This window comes from Nomascus leucogenys, chromosome 12, assembly GCF_006542625.1.
Source record: "Nomascus leucogenys isolate Asia chromosome 12, Asia_NLE_v1, whole genome shotgun sequence".
Classification (NCBI taxonomy): Eukaryota; Metazoa; Chordata; class Mammalia; order Primates; family Hylobatidae; genus Nomascus; species Nomascus leucogenys.
In genome coordinates, this window is record NC_044392.1 from 80,801,675 (window position 1) to 80,827,303 (window position 25,629).

At 37.3% G+C, this 25,629-nt stretch overlaps 1 protein-coding gene across 2 annotated transcripts; it reads left to right on the plus strand.

Annotated features, from left to right (window-relative positions):
* Positions 1-685: 685 nt before the first annotated feature.
* GCLM (glutamate-cysteine ligase modifier subunit) lies at positions 686-25,007 on the plus strand. Of its 2 annotated transcripts, none has more exons than XM_003260064.4 (7): positions 686-1,414; positions 5,861-5,926; positions 8,751-8,835; positions 12,539-12,598; positions 13,610-13,812; positions 15,622-15,736; positions 21,192-25,007. In XM_003260064.4, the coding sequence occupies exons 1-7, from the start codon at positions 1,289-1,291 to the stop codon at positions 21,359-21,361; spliced, it is 825 nt and encodes a 274-aa protein (XP_003260112.1). In that variant the 5' UTR covers positions 686-1,288; the 3' UTR covers positions 21,362-25,007. The 2 variants fall into 2 exon arrangements, with proteins under 2 accessions (XP_003260112.1, XP_030680889.1); XM_030825029.1 differs by lacking the exon at positions 21,192-25,007 and adding an exon at positions 17,435-17,484.
* Positions 25,008-25,629: the final 622 nt, after the last annotated feature.

Consider the following 25,629-nt stretch of genomic DNA (forward strand, 5'->3'; position numbering starts at 1 on the left):
ACAGTGTTAGCCAGGATGGTCTCGATCTCCTGACCTCGTGATCCGCCCACCTCGGCCTCCCAAAGTGCTGGGATTACAGGCGTGAGCCACGGCGCCCGGCCATCTCTCTTTTTGATAGCTATATTGTCCCCGCTTATAATGAGAATCTCATTTTGCCTTTAATAATCTGGTTCACCTCAACGAATGTGAAAGATTGTTGAGGAAAGCTCAATAAATGTTCAATTTGATGTTTATACGAGTCCACGACCACACGTGAAATTTAATAGGGGTAAATAATCCCGACCACCTCTAAAGGGGGGGGTGATAAAAGCTTTCTGTGATCTCACCGGCTCAAATGTCCTCTTTAATCTGAATTCATCTGGAGAATAACTGCCCTATGATGTTCTTATAAAATTACTTGTTTCTTGTGCTTAGAACTTGTCTCTGGGTAGAGTGTACGCGTCTCAAGGACAAAGACTCAGTCTTGTTCATTGACTTCACACACTGCCACCAAATAGTGTGAATCAATAGACCTTTAATGGATGAAGAAAAATTAGCAGTTTGGGAGAAGGTCCTTGAAGGTAGCAAAGCGAAAAGAAGAAGGGGGCGCCTGCGCATAAATAGCTGCTTCTGAGAACGAAAACTACGTAGTATTTCCGAGCCTCGGTGGCCGCTCAGGCTGCCCTTTAAAGAGACGTGTTGGAAGCCGGCCCCGGGGCGGCGGTGGGCAGAGCCGCGACCCGAACGCCCGGAGACCGCACCAGGCAGACGCGGTGGCCGCCTCGCGCTGTCCTCTGACCGCCAGGGGGAGCCCTGCCACGCGCTGCGCTCCAGGCCGCGCCGCCACGCTCTCTCCGCCCGCGCGCCCGCCGCGCACCGCCCGTCGCCACGCCCGCCGCAGGCCAAGGGCCAGTCACTCGCGGGCCGGCGTCCCGCAGGCCATTCGCGCCCCGCCCCTGCCCCGCCGCGGGACGAGTAACGGTTACGAAGCACTTTCTCGGCTACGATTTCTGCTTAGTCATTGTCTTCCAGGAAACAGCTCCTTCAGTTTGGAATCAGCTCTCCCAATGCGGCCGCAGTAGCCGGAGCCGGAGCCGCAGCCACTGGTGCCTTCCTTTCCCGCCGCCGCCCAGCCGCTGTCCGGCCTCCCTCGGGCCCCAGCGCAGGCCAGGCTCCATCCGCGCGGCGCCGGCAGCCTCGCGCTCCCTCTCAGGTCTCTCTCGGGCCTCGGGCACCGCGTCCTGTGGGGCGGCCGTCTGCCTGCCCGCCCGCAGCTCCTTCGCCGCGCGGCCCCTGGGCGGCCGCTGCCATGGGCACCGACAGCCGCGCGGCCAAGGCGCTCCTGGCGCGGGCCCGCACCCTGCACCTGCAGACGGGGAACCTGCTGAACTGGGGCCGCCTGCGGAAGAAGTGCCCGTCCACGCACAGCGAGGAGGTGAGCGCGGCGACAGTCGCCGCGGGGCTCCCGGGGCAGGCCTCGGGCCGGGCCGGGCGGTTCCGGGAAGGGAGAAGCGCCCGCGGGCGAGGGAGGGTGGCAGGGCCTTGCGCGCACCTGGGCTCCGCCCGCAGGAGATGCTGGGGCCAGTGTCGACGCGACCTCGGGTCCAAACCCGCTGCTGAGGGCAACGCGTCTAAAAAACTTAGCTGGTGCAGCTGCGCACTAAGTGACACCTCTCTCGGTACTTAAGGCTGGTAGCAAAACTCTCAAACATCCTGGGTCCCTCTTCCTGGCACGGAGGTCACAGAGGGCCAGGACGTCGCTCCGTCCCTCACCACATCTCTCACTTCCTTCCCCCACCCTATCCAGGTAAAGGAATATTTTCGGAGATTATCCTTTGGTGCATTCAGATGAAGTAGTATTCATAGTACACCTAACTTTTAGAATGTTGACATTAGACTCTATTGCAGTAAGGCAAATGAGTAAGCACTCACTTTTGGCTTTGGAATACCTAAATACCCTGACTTTAGTCATTACACATTTTATGCACTTGTCTGTGCATCTATGTATGCTTTATCAGTACACATTCTATGCATGTAACAGAATATCATTATACATTCTATGCAATGTAACAGAACATCACATGTGCCCCATAAATATATACAAATATAATCTATCAATTAAAAAATAAAAGTTTTATAAAAACTGGAAAATAAAAAGACTAGTCACTAGTTGGAGGTGACAGATTAATCTGGAATTACAAACTTGTTACCTATTTGTTGGCCATTTCTGAGCGGATAGTCATCCACTGCACATTGTGCATATTGGTGGTATGGGACAATTTTAGTATTATTAAAAAATAACAAAACTTTTAGGAGCTATATGACTTTGGGAAAGTTACTTTAAAGTTGGGTAATAACATCTTCCTCATCAGGTTGTTGTGAGAATTAAGAGGTAATATATGAAAACGCTCACCATACAGGCATCTATCTCCCTATCATCTGGTTCCATCAGAAAGATAAATCTTAATTAAGAGAAAAACCTTCCTAAACTATGTTGTATTATGATATCAGCTGTGTTCCTAGGCGGTTTCTGCTCTGTTCTATGAGATGTTGGTAACAGACCGTGTAGCAGCACACGGCATCCCTCTAAGTTTAAGTGCTGGACAGGCCTGCTGTTGGGGTCAGTGCCCATCAAGAAATGAGAATTCTTGCTTGTAACTTTAGTAGGAATCTGAGTCTGTACCATATTCTGTGTTCACGTTCCAGCTCAGTGTATATGTTTTGTTTTATTTAAACCACCTACTTTGGCTGTTTCTCCCACAGATAAATATTTCTGTATTCGGTACATAGACTCAATTTCTTCCAGTACTGTTGGTGGTAGTTCAATACAGAATTTTGCACGTATATTGATATTACTGGGTGAAATTTTACCTATCTCACAATAGCATACTCTAAAGTAGTGACTCAAAAGAGTTTCTGACTGCAAACACAGTAAGAAGTACATTTTACTTTGCAGTCCAGTTAATAGTTGTATAATCAGTATTTCTGAAACAGGTTTCACAAAAAGATATTAGCTCTTATTTTATACTGTGTATTCTGATTTTTTCTCTTATTTTAATTTTTAAAATTTTAAAATGTTGATTTCTTGATGCTCAGAGTCACACACCACAGTTTGTAAAACATCGTTCAAAGGTCTAATTCTGGTTTTTAGTGTTTTATTTAGGGTGCTTCATAACAGTAGGATAAAACTAAAGAAACTCGAAAACATTTGAGGAAAACTTGAAGGAATGGCATCATACTGTAGGGAAACTATGACTGCTTGGTAAGAGCAAAAGGGGAGGCACATTTTGTTTCTATGTAAAAGAACTTTGTAACATCCAGAGCTCCAAATTGGGATGTACTACTTGGAACAGTTCAGCTTCACTGAAGAGATTAAAGAAACTGAACAAATCACTTATTTTTGAGAAAATGTGCATGTTGGGTCAAGAGTTCAGTTAAATTTCTTACAAGGTCTCTTCTAGTTCTAATTTTTTTAAAAATGTTATGACCTCTGCCCAGATTTTTTGTCTCACTGGAATTTTATGAAATCAAATAGTTTGTAAGTGGACCATTATAGGACTGTTTTGCCCAGTTCTTTGTTGTAAGGGTGTTTGACTGGTTGAATCATGGTATTTAAAAAATTCTTATACAACTCCAGATCTAATGGTAGGCTAAGTTGTGGTGATGCTTATCCCCAGAGATATTGGGTGTGTATTATAAGAATGAAGAGAGCAGAGAACAAACATAAACATTAATGTTAATGACAAACATTAACCCAAGTACAAGGTTAATGTTTAGTCAATATAGCGAACATGTAACTTACAAGATTAAAAATAGGCTTGTGATAAAGTCAATAAATTTCCTACATAATTATAACATTAGACTGTTTTTGATTTGTCCTGACATTTTGCAGAATCCAAGATTAATTAAAGAAATGGTTTCAAGAAGAGGGTGAATACTATGAAAATAGACTTACCTTCCTGAATTGAGGAATTCATCAGGAAAGCCTCAAGTGTGCAAATGAGCCATCCTTCCAGAGGGAAATTTCTTACAATTCTTCCACGATTTGAGCCAAAGCACTTCCGATAGAATTTTTAACCTCTAGTTGGTTCTGCTCCTTCAATTTTTACTAATTTTTAAGAGAATATTATGACTTATAATTCTGTCTGGAATGATTATCAACTCATTTTCATCCACTGACTTAAATTTGATTATAAATATGCTTTACGTAAAGATCTAGACCTTGTAATTTGAATTCAAGAGAATTGTTGTGACTAGCATGTAAATTATTATTATGGATTGTAAATCTTAACATAGGTAGTTCTGTGCCCTTAAATTGATAAACCAGTTATCTCTTGTAATCGTGTACTAAGATATACGTAGTAAAGTGGTTGTATCAGTTTTTATCATAAGCAGTCATAGTTCAGATAGTTCAGAAGTTTAGTGTCTGCTGTTTCTATTAGGAAAGTGCTTTTGCAATTCAGGGGCTTGCCTCTAGTTACTCATTTGTGTTTTCATTGATTGCCCACAGAAGAATGCAAAACACTGTGTCCTTGGTTATCTAATAAGGCACTGATTTCAGATTGCCAGGTTTGGCCCATTAGTGGTCATAAATCAGTTCAGTGAGTCATGGACCAGTATATTTTTTCTAATTAATATATTGGAAGCCATTAGAGTGCCTGGCATGTTGTGAGCAAAAAGACCGTTTTATGAATGTTTTGTTCCATTATATGTATGTATATAGGTCTTTGCTCACTATGTGAATGTATGTCTTACTTTGGACTACTATCAAGTAAGTCTGAAATACACTTTAATAAAGTATGTTTGAATTAATTTACAACATACTATAATATTTGTATAAATTTTTTTGTTTGTTTATCTAAGAAAACATGGAAGACAGGTTAGAGGTGCACCTAAATGTTAGGAAATGACTTCTGGAGTGTCATACAAGTTGAGTTCTGCAAGATATGTCTATCCTGGTGGTTCTTAGACTTTAGAGTACATAGATAAAGTACTCTCCTTGGGATGCTTGTTAAAATGAAAGTCCAAACTGCTCTTGGAAAATGATTCAGTGGGTCTAGGATTAGGCTCAGGAGTCTGAACTTTTAATAAACAGCACAGGTGAATCTGAGGTAGGATTTACCAGCCACACTTATTCTCTAATAATTTAATTTGTTTGTCTTTGAGAAATGTAGCGTAGTTTTGATATGAATTCTAGTCAGACAGCCTGGGCTTGACTCCAAGTTCCTCTGTTTATAAACCTTATTTTTGTTTCTTTATGAATGCCTTTTTTCCTTTTTTTTTTTTTTTTTTTTTTGGAAATAGAGTCTTGCTCTGTTGCCCAGGCTGGAATGAAATGGCACCATCTCAGCTCACTGTAACCTCCACCTCCTGGGTTCAAGCAAAATTGTCCTGCCTCAGCCACCCGAGTAGCTATTACAGGCATGCACTACTATGCCCACATGATTTTTGTATTTTTAGTAGAGACAGGGTTTCACCATGTTGGCCAGGCTGGTCTTGAACTCCTCACCTCAAGTGATTTGCCCCCCTCAGCCTCCCAAAGTGCTGGGATTAAAGGCATGAGCCACTGTACCTGGCCTATGAATGCTTTTGTGTCTCAACAGTTCGCTTAAATTTTCACTGGTACAAAAAGCGCTTTAAAGTAATTAGACAACTGCTTTAGTTCAAGAACATTTGAGAAACAAGAGTAGGATGAAAATAGGCCTGAATTTATCTATGTTGAAGGAAACAAAAACCTTGTAGAATTAAAATTGGGGTTTGTATGGTATTTCCTGTTGCTATCTTTTTTCTCCTGCTTATAAAATTAATATATTCTTATTGTAGAAGTACAGAAAAGTATATAGACTTTTATTAACAGTTTCAAAATGCATTCCTTTTGCAGCTTCGTGATTGTATCCAAAAAACCTTGAATGAGTGGAGTTCCCAAATCAACCCAGATTTGGTCAGGGTAAGTGAAATGTGAATGCAAAAATCATGCAGGTCAAAAAGGAAGTAAAGTAAACAGGAAGTTAATTTCTTCAGTTTTGTGGGGGAAGTCAAATAGGCAATTAGCCATAAACTCTCTGTGGTTGATTTGCTGAGACGGCACTCTGATCCAGTAGGCTTATGCATAAAACAGAAAATCTAGACTGCAGGCAACTCTTTAACCAGACAAGATACTAGGATTCTCATGCTTAATTCTCACCATGGTTTCCTCACTATCAGTGTTTTATTTCAGTTTATATTTGGTCTAGGAGAGGAATGATTATCAGTTGTGATTGGTAGATTGCTTTGGTAGACTCAACATCACTAGAAGTAATTTTTCAAATGTCAGTTTCTGATGAAACAATAAGGAACTGAGTTCCACTAAATGTCAGTATATGGCTACTATCATAAATGTTAATGTTCAAAACCCTAAACCGCACTTTGAAATCCACCTCAGTCAAAGGCTCACAGCACATTACTTAGGCTACTTTAAAAGTATGGAAAAGGACATGTGCTGGAAATGTTGGTTCCCCTGGGCATACTGCAACCACGTAACTCTATAGCTACTATATAGACATTGAGTTATGGTTTTTTTTTTTAATCAATCTCTGTTTCTCTGAAATGACTATTTATGCTTGACTTGTAAACACTTACTGAACCCCTGATATGTGCTGTGAAAGTGCTCAAGCATCATGGGAAAGCCTTTGCCGTTTACTTTGTGTGATATTGTAAATGTAAGTTAATATGTATCTGATTTATATGTACTAATATTTTCTCATTATCCTTGTAAATGATTCATTAAAATACGTTCAAATAGCATTTGCTTTTTTCTGCTGCACTCAGGAAAAAAAAAAAAGTTTTGGTTTACAATCTTATGATTATAGGCCGGGCGCAGTGGCTCACACCTATAGTCCCAGCACTTTGGGAGGCCAAAGCAGGTAGATCACCTGAGGTCAGGAGTTTGAGACCAGCCTGGCCAACATGGCGAAACCCCATCTCTACTAAAAATACAAAAAAAAAAAAAATAGCCAGGCGTGGTGGTACACGCCTGTAATCCCAGCTACTCAGGAGGCTGAGGCAGGAGAATCACTTGAACCTGGGAGGCAGAGGTTGCAGTGAGCTGAGATCGCGCACTGCACTCTAGCCTGGGCAAGAGAGTGAGACTCTGTCTCAAAAAATAATAATAATAAAATAAAAATAAATAAATAAAAATAAAATGCTTGTGATTATAAAACTAAATATACTATTGTCATACAATCCAGCAATTATGCTCCTTAGTATCTACCCAAAGAAGCTAAGAACTTATTTCCACACACAGACCTGTGCATGGATATTTATAGCAGCTCCATTCATAATTGCTAAAATTGGAAGCAACCAAGATGTTCTTCAGTAGGCGAGTGTATATATAAATTATGAATGCATATATAAACTATCCAGACAATATAATATTATTCAATGCTTAAATGAGCTATCAAGCCATGAAAAGACATAGAGGAAACTTGAATGCATATTTCTAAGTAAAAGAAGCCAATCTGAAAAAGCTACATACTGTATGATATCAACTATTTGATATGCTGGAAAAATCAAAACTATGTAGACTATAGTTTTGCTAGTCTACTAAAAAAACTAGTAAAAAGATCAGTGGTTGCCAGGGGTTAGCAGGGATGGAGGGATGAATAGGCAGAGCACAGGATTTGTATGTCAATGAAACTACTGCATATGATATTGTAATGGTGGATACATGTTATACGTTTTTCTAAACCCATAAACTATGCAGCACCAAGAGTAAACCCTAAGATAAACTGGACTTGGGTGATTATGACATGTCAATGTAGGTTCATCAAGTGTAACAAATGTATACCACTGTGGTGGATATGTTGATAATGGGGGAGGCTGTGTGGATGTGAATGTAGGGAGTGAATAAGAAATCTGTTCAATCTACCTTCTACTTGATATTCTTGTGAACCTAAAACTGCTCTAAAAAAAAGTCTATTTGAAAAAAAAAAACAGGCCGGGTGCAGTAGCTCACGCCTGTAATCCCAGCACTTTGGGAGGCCGAGGTGGGCGGATCACAAGGTCAGATTGAGACCATCCTGGCTAACACAGTGAAACCCTGTCTCTACTGAAAATACAAAAAATTAGTCAGGCGTGGTGGCGTGCACCTGTAGTCCCAGCTACTCGGAACGCTGAGGCAGGAGGATGGCGTGAATCCGGGAGGCGGAGCTTGCAGTGAGCCGAGATCGTGCCACTGCACTCCAGCCTGGGCAACAGAGCAAGACTCTGTCTCAAAAACAAACAAACAAAAAAACCAAAAACTAAATCCCCTTACAGGTTAAAGTTCAATAACATTAAAATCCAAATAAATTAAAGAGTAAAAGAAAATGCTTGTAATTAATGTAGAACGTTTTTAATATGTCATCTAGAGTGGATATTATTTTCATTGGTTTCCTTTTAGAGTAAAATTATCTGCTGTGCTACTGTTTCTAACTCCTCACATATCCCCCCACTGCTTGTTTATTTTTAATTTTTTTGATCATGCTTCTTTCTAAATACCTGGTCAAAATGAGACACATTTTCCCAGAAAATAGATACACACAAACACACACACACACACGCGCGCACACACACCACTTTACCTTTATTTCAGAGCTTTACAACCCTTGTGAAGCCCACCCAGACCTCAGGTGAAGAACTCTGTTGTCTTATAGGTTCTCTGCTTCTAAAAGGCATTGTGGATAATAGAAAATTTTATAATTAATCAGAAGCATTAAATTTTATATGTATTTTAAATATTTTGTTTATTATAGGAGTTTCCAGATGTCTTGGAATGCACTGTATCTCATGCAGTAGAAAAGATAAATCCTGATGAAAGAGAAGAAATGAAAGTTTCTGGTAAAGTCCAGTCTTTTCTATTTATTTTGTTACATAGCGGAAGTGATAGATTTTGTTAGGCATTAGAATAAGCCTTTCTTTGCTCAGACACTAAATGGGGGAAATACAAAAATTCTTTTTTAACATAATTTTATTTAAACTCCAAGATGGAGTTATAAGAGGTCAGTGCTGACTATTATATAAGAGTCAGAATAGAACTTCAACTTGCTGTTCTTCATGATGATGTCATCATGTCATGTAATTTATGTGTCAAACTTCAGAGCAGTAGAAAGATTAAGATGAAGGAGATGGAAAAGATAAAGGGAAGGCTTAGAAGCAGCGTCCACCCAAAGCAAACATAAGCACCCCCTTCCTGGTAAGATACTGGTAAGCAATGTCTGAGGTCACCTGGGAATATAAAAAGAAACCTGGGCAAGTTACGTGAAGAGAAAGAAAATACTGTAACACCCATTCAGGAAATGTAGTAAGTGACAAATTCCAGAAACTGTACTACACTCAAGGAATAAAAAAAGGAAAAGATGCACCGTCTCTGCCCTCACCTTACAATTAGCATAGCATAGTCATTAAAAGCTTGAGCTTTGAAGTTTCGGGGTGTGCCGATTACAGGCTAGTATAATGTTGGGCTAACAAAGACTTTAACCTCCCTGAGTCTCAGTTTTCTCTTCTATAAAATGGGGATGTACCTGTTTCTCCAGCTTCTTTGTAAACTGGATGAAATAACAAAAGAAGCACTTAGCACAGTGCTTGCCTGAAAGTAAGTTCTAGGTGTTCTAGGTAGCTATTATTTGCTACCATGTTGTTATTATTGTGGTTGTTGCTATTTTATTATTATTGAGATGGATAATAATAATAAATTACATGTAAGATGAGATAGGGTATTGTCTTTTTAATCTAATTATAGTAACTACCATTTATTGAGTCTTGCTTTGTGCCAGGCACTGTACTTGGTACTTTATGGTTATATTTTCTCATTTAATTCTCAAAACAATCCTGCAAGGTAAGTCTGTTACTGCATTGCATTAGTGATATTAAATAACTTGAAGGTTGTCATACAACCAGTAAGTGGTTGAACCAGGAATCCACTCAGGTATGCCTAACTCCAAAACCCATTTTTTCCTGTTAATTTCACATTGCTGTTTGTGTTGGAAAGGATGTAAAGCAACATTCTTTCTGAGGTTGACTGTAATTCATGATTTAGTTCCATCTTGGGTCTCTTAGAAGTTGTCCTCAGTTCCTAGAGGGCTTGAGATTTTTTTATAGGTATCAAAATTCTCCCCATATAAAAAGCCTTCCTCTTTCTACCTATCCAAAAAAGCCTCATCCTTCAGAGAGAGGAGGCCATTTCAGATGGCACAAATGCATGGACAGAGAAATAGTAGTGCGGAGGGCTTTCATAGAGTTATAGGAGCTAAAGTTAGACCAAAATAGTAAATACCGACTCTCATCTAGTAGAGAAGCTGGGATGGCTGTTCAATAGGGAGTAATCTCAGGGAAGCAGTGTTTTTAGGGAGATCACCTAGCAGTAGGAAGGAAGGGACTCGTAAGAAACATAGAAGAAAATGTGTTGCATATATCGAATGTCAGGCACTTTAATATAAGGGTATTTCATTAGCCTTATTTTTCTCCATTTCCTCTTTTGATTTTTTTTCTTTTCTTGCTCTTCTGCTACTCTACCTGTTTGTCTGTTGAGTAAACTTATTTTTTTGAACAGTGAGTTTACATAAAGTAAATGTGTACACATAAAGTTGAATTTAAATGAAACCAAAACCTCAATCTTACAAATATAGAAAATGACTCAACTTTCCTAGTAACCAAAGAAATGACAATTAATATGGTCTTGGGTAGGTATGCATTGTACCTACTAAGTTTTAAAAAAAATTTAATAATAGCATCCTATGTTGTTAGAAGAGCAATTCTTAATTGGTGGTGGTGTGGTAAACTGGCACACATCTTTTAAAATATAATAAGACTCACACAAAACATCACATGCTTTGACTCATAATCACATTTCTAACAATTCATCCCTGGGAAACGATATGATATAATGCTGAACAAAAAGTTACTAAGATGTTTGTTTGGGAATTATATATGTGAAAACAGAAAACTGGAACTACTACTGGAACATTTACTAATCTAAATGGTCAATAAGTAGAACTCACTTAATAAATGACACTCTTCAAAATTTACAAAATAATATTCAACCATTAAAAAATGAGCATGTGTAAAATTAGCTGGGCGCAGTGGCTCACGCCTGTAATCCCAGCACTTTGGGAGGCGAGTCGGGTGGATCACCTGAGGCCAGGAGTTCGAGACCAGCCTGGACAACATGGCAAAACCCCGTCTCTACTAAAAATACAAAAATTAGCCAGGCATGGTGGTGCAGGCCTATAATCCCAGCTACTTGGGTGGCTGAGGCACAAGAATTGCTTGAACCCAGGAGGAGGTTGCAGTGAACCAAGATGGCACCACTGGGCGACAGAGTGAGACTCTGTCTCAAAAAAAAAAAAAGTATGTAAAATTATACACTAAAAACACAGAATACATTCAAGGCCACCCCTAAGTGGAAAAAAAGCCACAGAATACACAGAAATCTAAACAGTAATTTGGGTGATGAGACTGGCAATTCTTTTTGGTCTTTCTACTTTTATAGGTCTTCGTCATTTGTACAGTAAGCACATGACTATTAGGATAAAAAAAATTTTGACCTGGGGTGGTGCTGTAATCCCAGCACCTTGGGAAGATTGCTTGAGGCCAGGAGTTCAAGAGCCCCTGGGCAACATATCGAGACTCTGTGTCTATGAAAAAATGAAAATTAGCCAGGTGTAGTGGTACATGCCTGTAGTCCTAGCTACTTAGGAGGCTGAGGTGAAAGGAACACCTGAGCTCAGAAGGTTGATGCTGCAGTGAGCCGTGATCGCAGCACTGCACTCCAGCCTGGATGAAAGTGAGACCCTGTCTCAAAAAAAAAAATTGTGGTGATTCACACCTGTAATCACAGCAGTTTGGGAGGCTGAAGCAGGAGGATCCCTTGAGGCCAAGAGTTCAAGGCCAGCCGGGGCAGTATAATGAGACCCTGTCTCTACGAAAAATTTTTAAAATTAAAGAAATTTTAAGATAACTAAATACTACATAGAAATATATTTTAAATATTACATAAAGTTAAACCAAATAGAAGAGGAAATAATGTTATGCCCTACTTCATATGACCAAAAACTGGAAGATAGTGTCTGCAAATGAAAATGATTGTATTGGGAAGGTAGAACTGTGGACTTTTTTTTTTTTTTTTTTTTTTTTTTCAGTTTTCTTCTCATTGCATTTTCAATTTAGTCTTTGTATATAGATTTTGGTTTATTGGAGAAAGTATATAATGTGCTCTATTAATGTTTAAGTCATAAAAATATAAATTTCAAGTAATTTAAGCTCCAATAGTTATCTAACCTGCCTTCTAATAAATGGGAAATAAATATTTACTTTTTGTTTTGATAAACATATATTTGTTGGCAACTAGCACATGATCTTAAAAGTATAGTGGAACTATACATTTATGTCTTAAAATTAAAACTATAAAGTTATGTGACTGGGAAAGGAAAAATAATTCATTCAGGATTATCTGTCATCTTAGTATTATAGTAGTGTTAATACTAGCATATAGTGAAATGTGTATCCAAATGTAGTAATCAGTTTTGTTTCCTTTGTTACCCAGCAAAACTGTTCATTGTAGGATCAAACTCTTCATCATCAACTAGAAGTGCAGTTGACATGGGTAAGCAAAAACTGAATTTTTTATCTTAATAATGGACTTTAAATTAGTATAGGTGTATTAGTTATAACTTGTGCTTAGGTCCAGGTAAAAAGAAAATGAGTTGATTCCAATTTTACCTTTTAAAGTTCTAGCGTAGTTTCTTAAGGCTTCTGTAAAATCATACTGACTTATGTAGGGTCATATTTTGATATGCAAGAGGAATGTAAAAGGTGTAATGTAGTTAAATGTTCACTATCTGTTTGGAGATAGAAGTTCTTAATCATATTCTTAGCCCTTTTAGTACTAGAGGTGAAATATCAAAACCAACAATGGCAAAAAAAAAAAATCCAAGTATATCTATTTTTAGCACTTAGGTTATTGTGATATTAAAGTTATTCAATACTTAAATAAAAAATTCTTCCAGTATTTACATATATTGAAAACTTAAATAATTGGCTCTTTAATGTAACTTTAGAATGAATAATCATTTAAAATAAGCTCTTAAATTATTTTTATAGAATTAAGAAATTATCTACCTCTATAAATATGGATTAAGACCAAACATTCAGTTTTTCAGTGTCTCAAGCTTATTCTTTGCTATGACTACTAGTTACAGAATATTAGGTCATAATTCTTGTGATCATCCATATGTGATAGTAGTGAGCAAGTAGAACTGGAGAAGAAAATTTTATGAAGATAAGGGAGCTACTAAAAACTTCTGGGACCTAGGAAACAAGAAGAAATTTTGTTCCCTAGAAAGAGGAGCATGTAGTAGCTGCAAGCTGCCTAGGAAGAAGGCAGGTCAGAGAAACCCACTTGTTTGCCACACAGAGCAAGTAGGTAAATGGGCACTTACACATTTTTGAAAGATGGAAATGTTCTAAATGAAAAGTAAACTATGAAATAATCTGTTATTTTGAAAACTAGTGAAGAATATGGACAGAATTCAGTGGGATACTTTGAAAACATTAGAAATATTTGTTTGTATGATGTAACAAGCATTCATTTTCTTTGTGTTTTCCTTCCTATCAGCCTGTTCAGTCCTTGGAGTTGCACAGCTGGATTCTGTGATCATTGCTTCGCCTCCTATTGAAGATGGAGTTAATCTTTCTTTGGAGCATTTACAGCCTTACTGGGAGGAATTAGAAAACTTAGTTCAGAGCAAAAAGATTGTTGCCATAGGTACCTCTGATCTAGACAAAACACAGTTGGAACAGCTGTATCAGTGGGCACAGGTAAGGGATGGCAGGATCATGAGCACTCCGGGAAGAACTTGCCCTTTTCAGTCTTTGCAGCACACTGTTGAGCATCATGCACATAGTGGCCACCCCTGCGGGATGACTTTTCCACATGTGGGAGTTTTGTTTTGTTTCTGCAGGAGTTTTGAGGCAGGTTTTATCTAAATCATTTGAGGTTTTTGTTTGTTTTTATTTAAATATATCTCTGATTGAACTGAATATTAATCCCAGTTAAAATGAGTGACAAAAATACTAGAAGATGTGTGTTAAAACATTTATACCAAATGAATTAAGGCCATTTCCTTCAGTTCTACTTATGTGCTGAAAACAATAATACCTAAAGAAAAACCTTACGGCTGGGTGTGGTGGCTCACATCTGTAATCCCAGCACTTTGGGAGGCTGAGGCGAGCAGATCATGAGGTCAGGAGTTCGAGACCAGCCTGACCAACATGGTGAAACCCTGTCTCTACTAAAAATAAAAAAATTAGCCAGGCATGGTGGCACGCACCTGTAATCCCAGCTACTCAGGAGGCTGAGGCAGGAGAATCACTTGAACCTCAGAGGCGGAGGTTGCAGTGAGCTGAGATTGCGCCACTGTACTCCAGCCTGGGTAACAGAGCAAGACTCTCAAAAAAAAAAAAACAAAGAAAGAAAAACCTTCTTTTTCTTTAGGTACTATTAGACCATGGCTCTAATTTCCTAAGTAAGGGAATATTTTATATATAACAAATATTTTGCTGTTATTCAAAGATGTGTAAGACTGTCAGTTCATACAACTTGATATGGAGTGAGTGTCATAAATTAATTGTTCCCACTCTCTGGTCTAATAACCTACAAAATTATTAGGAAAGTCACTTACTAGCATTTTACCTTTACTCAGTATTTTTCTTTATTCCTTTTACTTCTTCAGCCTTCTCCTTTTCAGAGCTTTCAGAGTTTCTTATGGACAGGAAGACCTAGAGATAGTATTTCCCCTTCTCCTTGATGATAGCCAGAATGAGGTCAAGAAACTATCGGAGAGACTTAGATGATTCAGAATGTAAATTAACCAGTGTAGCTACTGGAAGCTGTCAATTCTTCTCTTTCAAAATGTGTCTGATTCATAGCCATATTTTACACTTTAACATTAAATGTATTTACTTGTATTTGATCCTCTACCTTTAAGAACTATTCGCTCTGTAGCTGAAACCATCACACTTAACAAACTAACAAAAATCATGTTTGTTTTCTAGGCAGATGTGTTAGATTGTTAAATGGTCTAGCAGGAGACTTTTTAATAGTGTAGTACCAGGCCGGGCATGGTGGCTCACACCTGTAAGCCCAGCACTTTGGGAGGCCGAGGTGGGTAGATCACCTGAGGTCAGGAGTTCAAGACCAGCTGACCAACATGGTGAAACCCCGTCTCTACTAAAAACAGAAAAAATTAGCTGGGCATGGTGGCAGGTGCCTGTAATCCCAGCTACTCGGGAGGCTGAGGCAGGAGAATTGCCTGAACCCAGGAGGTGGAGGTTGCAGTGAGCCAAGATCACACCACTGTACTCCCGCCTGGGCGACAGAGCAAGACTCCATCTCAAAAAAAAAAAAAAATGTGTAGCACTGTTGGCTTTTTCGTCCCCCTAGTGTTACATTTCCTTTCCCTATTACATAGGGAAAAGGTAACAGGGAATTCTTTTGTAAACTTTAAGCACTGTGGATTGTGATTTTTCATATGTTCTAAAATTAAGTTATTTTATTGCTTATTGCTTTCTACTTTTGGTATTATATTTAATTTAGTAGTGATATCATGATTTTATTTTCACTTCTAGGTAAAACCAAATAGTAACCAAGTTAATCTTGCCTCCTGCTGTGTGATGCCACCAGATTTGACTGCGTTTGCTAAACAATTTGATATACAGCTGTTGACTCACAATGATCCAAAAGGTAAAACTGATATTTTCATTATAGAGATTGATCATAAGCTTTTGTCTTACAAAAAGGTACTTGTTGATACATAATTTTAAGTGTGGACAGTGATAAAAATACAGTGTTATCTGAACTATTCTTAATGGTTAGTTCAAAACATATATGCCTTTATTTTATTTTCAGAAACCTTTATCTCTGTACCAATGGGGGAAAAAAAGTGAAGGGATCATTTCCTGAACATCTGGTCTTTTGAGGTTCACAAATATTAAACTACACAGAAAAGATCTTTTGAGACATTCTAAATAGTAATATATATAATCCTATCTAGTATAGCAAAGACTGGACCAAAAGGCCACTTGATTTTTTATTTAGTTTTGAGATGGAGTCTTGTTCTGTCGCCCAGGCTGGAGTGCAGTGGCATGATCTCAACTGACTGCAGTCTCCACCTCCCAGACTCAAGCTCTCCTCCTGCCTCAGCCTTCCGAGTAGCTGGGACTACAGGCGCATACCACCACGCTTAGCTAATTTTTGTATTTTTTGCAGAGACAGGGTTTCACCATGTCACCCAGGCTGGGCTTGAATTTCTGGACTCAAGCAATTCCCCTACCTCGGCCTCCCAAGGTGCTGGGATTTTAGGCATGAGCCACTGTGCCTGGCCAAAAGGCTACTTTATTCAGGGAGATAAATATCTGGAAAAAGTGGCACATGTAATTTAATTCAAAACTTAATAAGCATCTTAGGATAGGTAAGTAGGTATTTTATTAAGACATGTTTAGTGTTAATCAGAAATATTATTTGATTAAAGAGAACAGCTTGTCTGCCTTTTATAGAATAATTTTTTACAACATTTTATAAGAACTAGAAAGACTTGGAGGATAATATTGAACATAACTTGCAAAGATAAATGTTTCAGAGAACCTGTATATTACTAAGTAATGTATATTATTAAGTATTTTTGGTATAAATGAGGAATGTTTGGTTATAAGTGAGAAATGTCTTGCGAAAGTTTTAATTCTCGATGACATTTTTATAGAAGTTCTGATTTAATAAATATTAGAGGAAATTATATTTCATAGATAATTCCCGCCAAAAAAATATTCAGCTTTTCCTTCCATACCTAAAAAGGTGACACATCAGTGGGTTGATTCAGTTTGCTCATTTTAAGAATGCTATGGATAATCTATTAAGACTTTATACTATTTATTAGCAGTCTGCTTCATTCTCATTTCTTCACTGTTTCATCGGAGGAGGGGGAGATGGAGGAGAAAGAGTTTTAATAGTTATTTTTCCTTGAATGCCACGCATCATGCCAAATGCCTCAGAGAGATTATCTATAATCCTCACAACAACAGAAACTATACATTTTTTTAGTCAGGAAATAGAGCCTCAGAGTGAAAGGAACTAGCCAAAGTCACCCACCTGGCTTTGGGCAAAGTTTGAACTTGGCCTAAGTCTTGGATTATTTTGGAGCCTTTTCCACTATACAATCTCTTTGATTTGAAACGTTAGTATTATAGTATTACAGTCTGAAAACTTTATCCATTTTCATTTAAATCATACTAGAATAAAATACAATGACTTTTGCCTCCCCAGTAGAGCTTTCACAATCAAGTAAATTGATTTTTTAAGCTATTTTAGTGAAAATCTAACAAATTGTCATGCTGATTTATTCTGAACTATAAGTCATTTAAATTTTAACTTTCCATGTGTTGGCAGATGTCATGTGTCTGTTTACTTTTTGGAGGCTCTTCTAACAGTAATTGTTATGAACAGCTGATGATCAGCCTGTACCCTCTTCTAGCTTCACTTGAAAAAAACTCAATCCTTTTTCTAGTAGGAAAGGAAATAGGAAAAGATTAAAGTTCCTAGTGTTTTATTTTCACATATCTAAATGTTGACGTTTAGAATGTGTGCTAATACGTTATTGTTATGGCAAAATATATTGCATATGTATATGAGGAGAGAGACTTAACCCTTTTTTATATTTTTTGTATTACATAATTTGATACTTGGTTGTCTTTTTTAATTCTAAGACTTCTGGTGAAAATGTATAGGCTTATCCTGCATTTATCATTAATGAACCTTCAGACACTTTAATCTATAATGAAGCAACTCTCAATTTAATTTGTCATGTTTACTGACTAAAGAGTTCAACCATAGTTAAATTCTAAAAGTAGTTAAATGAATAGCATAGTCTCTGATTTTGTGTCATATTTTTTATTTTTTAAGCAACCAAACTGTAAAAACTGTAAAACATTTAACTGTAAAACATTTAACTCTGTAAAATTTAACTCTGTAAAACTGTAAAACATTTAACTCTGCTTGTCATCTAAAATAGAATTTTGTTTATAAATTCCCTGAAGGTCTATCCCTGTTCTAAAAATTACCCTTATTCCCCATAATGGGTTTATTTTCCATTACCCTTTGTTCTAGAAGTGTAATAACAATTTAACTAGAGAGTAAAATTGTAAAGTAGATGATCCTGAATTTAGAACTTTCTATTTTTTATTTGTTCCCCGCCCCCCATTTCGATTAAATCCAATCTGTATTATATCTCTTTCCCTCAGGGTCTTCTCTGTTAGAAAATCTGATAAACAAATCCATATTAATGTTACTTTTCCAAGGACACGTTTGCATTCTATATATGAAAACTACCATTTACTAGTGGTGAAACCTTGGCCAAGTTACTGAACCTCTCTGCCTCAGTTTCCCCCCGTAAAGAGATAATAGTATCTATCTCATAGGGTTAGCTTGTGGATTAACTGAGTTAATACATGTAAAGTACTCAGAAAAGTACCTGGCACATGAAAATAGCTAACATTGATTGAGTGTTTACTATTAATGCTATTCAGGTATCACAGCAGTTTGGGAGTAGGTGGGTCCTTTAGCACTCCGAAATCTAACTGTGAAGATGCTCACTTAATCCCTATCTGTAGGTTGCTTCTGACCCCAGTGGAATTTCCATATTGATTGATACATTTAATAGACGTTTGAGCACCATTTGCCAGCCATTGTTCTGGGCACTAGAGATAAAGGACCAAGACAGACAAAAACCAACCCTCATGGATTTTATATTCTAATGGGAGGAGACAGACAATAAAATAAATGTTACATATGATAAGTGGTAGTATATGCTATGGAGATAATTTGGCTGAAGGAGAAAGAGTATCCAAGTTAATTGTTTTATATGGTACAGTCAGAGAGGCCTCTCTACTAAGGGAATATTAATCAGAGACCTGCAGGAAGGGAGTGAGCCATGTGAATATCTGGAAAAAGTGTGTTCAAGGAAAAGGGAGAAGCTAATTCAGAGGCCCCAAGGTGTGAATGTGCTTGAGGTTTTCAGGATACAGCAAGAAGGCGAGGCCAGTGTGGCCAGAGAAGTGAGGCAGTGAGGACAGGAGTGGTGGGATATGGCATCAGAGCAGTCATAGAGAGCTTGGATATAAACTTGGAATTTGCTGAGCATGGTGGCTCACACCTGTAATCCCAGCACTTTGGGAAGCCAAGGCAGGGGATCACTTGAGTCCAGGAGTTTGAGACCAGCCTAAGCAACATAATAAGACCTCATATCTACAAAAAATAATAATAATTAAATTAGCTGGCCTTGGTGACACACACCTCTAGTCCTAGCTACTCAGGAGAATGAGGTGGAAGGATGCATTGAGCCCAGGAGTTTGAGACTGCAGTGAGCTGTGATCATGCCACTGCACTCCAGCCTGGGCAACAGAGTAAGACATTGCCTCAAAAAAAAAAAAAAAACACACAAAAGAAAAGAAAAAAAGAATTGGCACTGTGGCACTCTCAAATTATCAACTGCTGATAGAAGTGTGAAGTATAGCCTTTCTGTAAAGCAGTTGGCAATATAGCGTGTATCTAGCTTTAAGAATGTACTTGTACTTTGGCCTTTCATTCCACAGCCAGGCATGCATTTTAAAATGTTCATCATCTGCATCATTGTGACGTTTGTTTCTTCCATATTTGGAGATAAATTTATGTGTAGACTTTTTTTTTTGTAAGATATAGTTGATAAAAATTTATTTAAATGGTCTTGCAATGATTTAATTATTCAAATGCTTAAAGCATTGCTGGTATAAATATTTCTATTTTTAGAAAGAGTTTTTATGGATCAATGCCCCAGGTGTCATCAGAGCCATTGGTGTTTTCATCGTTTAAAATGTCACCTGTAAAATGGGCATTATTTATGTGTATATGGCTTTTTTTGGCATTCCTGATAAATGTATTATATAAAGTCTATACATTGGATAATAACACTAGTATATTTAAACTTACAGACTTATTTGTAATGCAAACCACCATTTTAATGTACTGTAATTAATATGGTTATAACATATATATAGTCCTTCTGTCCTCCCATCACACAACTTTGTGTGTGTGTGATAAACCAATTTTGGTTTGAAAATATTTTTTGAGGCCAGGCACGGTGGCTCACACCTGTAATCCCAGCACTTTAGGAGGCCAAGGTGGGTGGATCACCTGAGGTCAGGAGTTCGAGGCCAGCCTGACCAACGTGGTGAAACCCCATCTCTACTAAAATATAAAATTAGCCAGGCATGGTGGTGCATGCCTGTAATCCCAGTTACTTGGGAGGCTGAGGCAGGAGAATCACTTGAACCCGGGAGGCAGAGGTTGCATGGGCCAAGATCACACCATTGCACTCCAGCCTGGGCAACAGAGTGAGATGCCATCTCAAAATATATATATATATATATAATTTTTTTTTTTAAAAAAAGAATGTTTATCCTGGCATTATTCTTATTAGCAAAATATTAGGAAAAACATAAATGTTTTGACGAATAATAAGGAAATATATGAATTATGATATCTATATAATATAGTAGTGGGGAAATTATTAAAAATGATCTTTTCACAGACTATTACATGGGGAAATATTCACAATATAAGTGGAAAAAGATAAGCAAATAAAGCTTTAACTACAGTATGATTTCTAATTTTGTAAGATATGGATATACACACACACATACAGATATAAGATATAGAGATATATATAGATTCAAGATATGGATGGAAACATATATATGAAGATATATACTCATATACACCAAAAAAGTTGTAAGGAAATGCATGACAATGGTATATCATCACCAATTGATATGATTATCAGTTACTTTTTTCTTCTTTAGACTTTCCTGTATTTTCCCTGACTATACACTAGAATCACCTGGAGATCTTTAAAAAACTGCAGATGTCTAGGCTCCACTCACCAAAAGTTAAGAATCCAATAGGCTGGGGTACAGGTGTAGATACTTTTTAAATAACTGCCTGGGAGTTTCTAATATTCTGGTTCAGAGTCATAGAACACACATGAAGAATAAGCATATATTAAATTTTGAGGTGTTTCTTTTGTTGTGTTAAATGCTTACCTACATACTAAAGTGCTTTTTTGTTTTCCAATTTAACACGCTGGAGTTTTGTTTGTTGTTGTTTCTTTTAGAACTGCTTTCTGAAGCAAGTTTCCAAGAAGCTCTTCAGGAAAGCATTCCTGACATTCAAGCGCATGAGTGGGTGCCACTGTGGCTACTGCGGTATTCAGTCATTGTGAAAAGTAGAGGAATTATCAAATCAAAAGGCTACATTTTACAAGCTAAAAGAAGGGGTTCTTAACTGACTTAGGAGCATAACTTACCTGTAATTTCCTTCGATATGAGAGAAAATTGAGATGTGTAAAAATCTAGTTACTGCCTGTAAATGGTGTCATTGAGGCAGATATTCTTTCGTCATATTTGACAGTATGTTGTCTGTCAAGTTTTAAATACTTATCTTGCCTCCATATCAATCCATTCTCATGAACCACTGTATTGCTTTCCTTAAACTATTGTTTTCTAATTGAAATTGTCTATAAAGAAAATACTTGCAATATATTTTTCCTTTATTTTTATGACTAATATAAATCAAGAAAATTTGTTGCTAGATATATTTTGGCCTAGGTATCAGGGTAATGTATATACATATTTTTTATTTCCAAAAAAAATTCATTAATTGCTTCTTAACTCTTATTATAACCAAGCAATTTAATTACAATTGTTAAAACTGAAATACTGGAAGAAGATATTTTTCCTGTTATTGATAAGGTATATCAGAGTAACTGGAGTAGCTGGGATTTAGTAGTGTAAATAAAATTCACTCTTCAATACATGAATGGAAACTTAAATTTTTTTTTATGTGTCCTTGCTTATAGTTTAGCTGTAATGATTTAACCTTGTATTCTTGTGCCGTATTCTCTCTTTTTATTACTTATAAAGACAAACCAAAGTAAATCTGAAAAGGAGACTAGAAGCTTTGAAATTATTGTTTGGGGGTTTTATAAAAGCAACTACTGTCACCTCCATCCAGATTCTTTTAAATTATTGATCCATCCTTAGTATATATTGCTACTCATTCAAGAATCCTCAGTAAGTATTGAGTATTTACCATATGTTGGGATACTGTGGGCTCTGGAGAGAGGAGGGGGCAATAGAGCCAGGAATTAAGAATCAGTTGAGTAAAATGTGTAATATTTATTCCCCATTAATAACTGACTAGGAAGGACTAAAAGCCAGAAAGGGGATGAAAAAAAAATCCTTAATTCAGGGCCAACATTATCTACTTAAACAACTTTGGGCTATGGTCTTAACTATTTTAAAGCAGAATAATATAATTGAAAGTTTATAGCTAAAAGAGACTATATAGGTCATTTAATATAATTCTTCATTAGTTTAAGAACCACAAAATTGCAAATAAATAAGCTATGAACTTTGATGTACACTATAAATCTCCTTAATTCTATAAATTTGTGTCTGTAACCTGAATAGTTTGAAAACTTCTTTAAAAATCTCTTGTATCTCAGCTGGGTGCAGTGGCTCACACCTGTAATCCCAGCACTTTGGGAGGCCGAGGCGGGCGGATCACGAGGTCAGGAGTTTGAGACCAGCCTGACCAACATGGTAAAACCCCATCTCTACTAAAATACAAAAATTGGCTGGGCATGGTGGCACCTGCCTGTAATCTCAGCTACTTGGGAGGCTGAGGCAGGAGAATCACTTGAACCCGAGAGGCGGAGGTTACAGTGAGCCAAGATCGTGTCACTGCACTCCAGCCTGGGCGACAGAGCGGGACTCCATCTCAAAAAAAAAAAGTCTCTTGTATCTCAATATTTTTAAACCACAGGCCTAAATAAAACTAATTTTGCTCAAGTTTTCTCAACCTAGGGAAAAAGAACTATGGTTCCATATTCAAAATAAATACAATAGACCCTTTTCCTCAGTAAGATTTTGTGGTTTACTGATTGGGTAATTTGATCATTAAAATTATGTGAAATCCACCCGGGCACACCTCATGCCTGTAATCCTAGCACTTTGGGAGGCCAAGGCAGGTGGATCACCTGAGGTCAGGAGTTCGAGACCAGCCTGGCTAACATGGTGAAACCCTGTCTCTACTAAAAATACAAAAATTAGCCAGGCGTGGTGGCGGGCTTCTGTAATCCCAGCTACTTTGGAAGCGAGGCACGAGAATCGCTTGAATCTGGGATGCGGAGGTTGCAGTGAGCCGAGATCATGCCATTGCACTCCAGCCTGGGCAACAGAGTGAGACTCCATCTCAAAAAAAAAAAAAAATTATGTGAAATCATGTGATTTGCCTGGTAAAACTTGTTTAGATATTGAGCTACTTATGCCTTCTAGCCTTTATATTAATTGTATGTAATGTTATTAAATATATATATAGTTCATCTTTACATTTGGAAATGCCCAACATTTTTTTCATACAAGTCCTTAAACAAGTGTTCATTTTATTTTAAATCTATACAGTGAACTGGCCAAGATATTTTAAGAGGGAACTTTAATATCCCATTTATTGTTTTATAACCCTGGACTTATAAAAATGGATTGTTTGAAGGGTTATTTTGAAAGTGGGAAAAAAAAAACCCTTAGTTGCTAATGTATCTAAACTTCAGCAGAGCTTTTTGGTGATCTCCTACCTGCACCCTCAACTCTTGACAAAGAAGTAAGATTATAGATTTATTTTCTGAAGGGAATCATGTATGGAATTTTTTAATGAGTTTTTACTTTTACCTCTGTACTCTTGATTTTCTATTATTGAATAATCTTTTAAAACACTGATTTTTAAGGCTTTATATATAAGTTTTCCAAGCTGATGTTCACATCTTTTTTTCATGAACTATCAGAATATAGTGAACATTTTTCAACTATTTAAGGACTTAATGTTTAAAAAGCCATAAAATAGAGAGTGGTAATACGACCAAATAATTACTTAAAACTGAAAGCTAAGTTATCAATAGTTTATATAACAGATGTTTTCTGAGGAGATGTGCATCCAGTGAGACCAAGATAGAAAGTTTATATAATTGTTTTTTTTTTCCAGTAAATATGAAAAAAAAAAGCTGTAGCTTATTTATTACATGTCCAAAATACACTGGAGCCTTACTTTAACACAATGTACTGTAACTTGGAATTTGTTCTGTTATGAGTCTATCTTGAATTCCCATCTATGAAACTGTAGTCAACAAAAGCAACAAGTATTTTCACATGATGTAAAAGACCATACTATGATGGCCATTGCTAGAACTTGAATCACAAATAATAGCTAATAATTTTTCATTTTTCAAAAAAGATCATTTGGATAGCAGCTATTTATAAAATGGAAAATAAAAAATTATTCTATTTTGCATGAATAGTTCAGACTTTCCCATACCAGAGCCAAGTAGTAACTAAAATTAGGATCTTAATTTTCAATGATAAAAGGTCTAAGGTTCATTTAATTATGCTCCTTTAACATTGTCTTTCTAGATTTTTCACCCAGTATTTTCAATATTTGGGAATGCAAACAATTGATATATTTATTGTATGTTGGCTAGCAGTTCATCCTTTTGCAAAATATGCATTCAGAGAAATGTGAAGCTTGTTTGAATGAAGATTTAAACCATTTGTGTCATTTGTGTTTTCATATTCAAATACACCAACTTAAAATTCTGAACCTATTTTTTTCATCATTAACTTCCTAATATACCAGAACATATACCTTTTTCATGTAAAGTTGGCAATGGGATATAGCAGTTTTATTTTTGAAAAATATGTAACATGACTTTAATATTTTTATAGTTTTCAGAATTAGAAACATAGGAAGGGAAAATGTTTTAATTAGATAAGTCAACTTTTTAGTGTCTGTAGTGGTGTACTATAATAGCAAATTATAAAGCATTATTAAATATTTATAATAATTTTTAATATTACCTACATTATGAATTTAACTAAAATAAAGTGTGAGTTGCATATTTTTTAATTGGGTTGTTTCAATAGCTGGAAGCATCCTGAAGCATTATATTGATTTTTGAACTATTTGAACTCAAACTGAGTATGACTTGAAAATAAATTAATAATTTTAAAACATCCAAATCATAAAGCTATTTATGCATTCATTCATTCCACAAAGATTTATTGAATACCTGCTATGTGTTAGGCACTGTGCTACAGATGGACACAGATGAAAAATAACTCCTATCCTCAAGAACATTCGGTATATTTGGGGGGAAAGGGAGGAATCTGTATATGAATAAGAGCAATAAAAGGCTGCATCTGTTGGCTGGGTGCAGTGGCTCACACCTGTAATTCCAGCACTTTAGGAGGCTGAGGCGGGCAGATCACTTGCCAGAAGTTCGAGACCAGCCTGGCCAACATGGTGAAACCCTGTCTCTACTAAAAATACAAAAATTATTCGGGCATGGTGGTACATGCCTGTAATCCCAGCTACTTGGGAGGCTGAGGGACAAGAATCACTTGAACCTGGGAGGTGGAGGTTGCAGTGAGCCAAGATCGCACCACTGCACTCCAGCCTGGGTGACAGAGCCAGACTCTGTCCCAAAGAAAAAGAAAAAAGGC

What these genes read in the sequence shown, in the direction of transcription:
- GCLM (XM_003260064.4), top strand. Translation starts at nt 1,289, where the DNA reads ATGGGCACCGACAGCCGCGCGGCCAAGGCGCTCCTGGCGCGGGCCCGC. An exon ending in TCAACCCAGATTTGGTCAGG is followed by an intron (nt 5,927 to 8,750) that starts GTAAGTGAAATG and finishes TGTTTATTATAG; the next exon opens with GAGTTTCCAGATGTCTTGGA. An exon ending in AGCTGTATCAGTGGGCACAG is followed by an intron (nt 13,813 to 15,621) that starts GTAAGGGATGGC and finishes TTTCACTTCTAG; the next exon opens with GTAAAACCAAATAGTAACCA.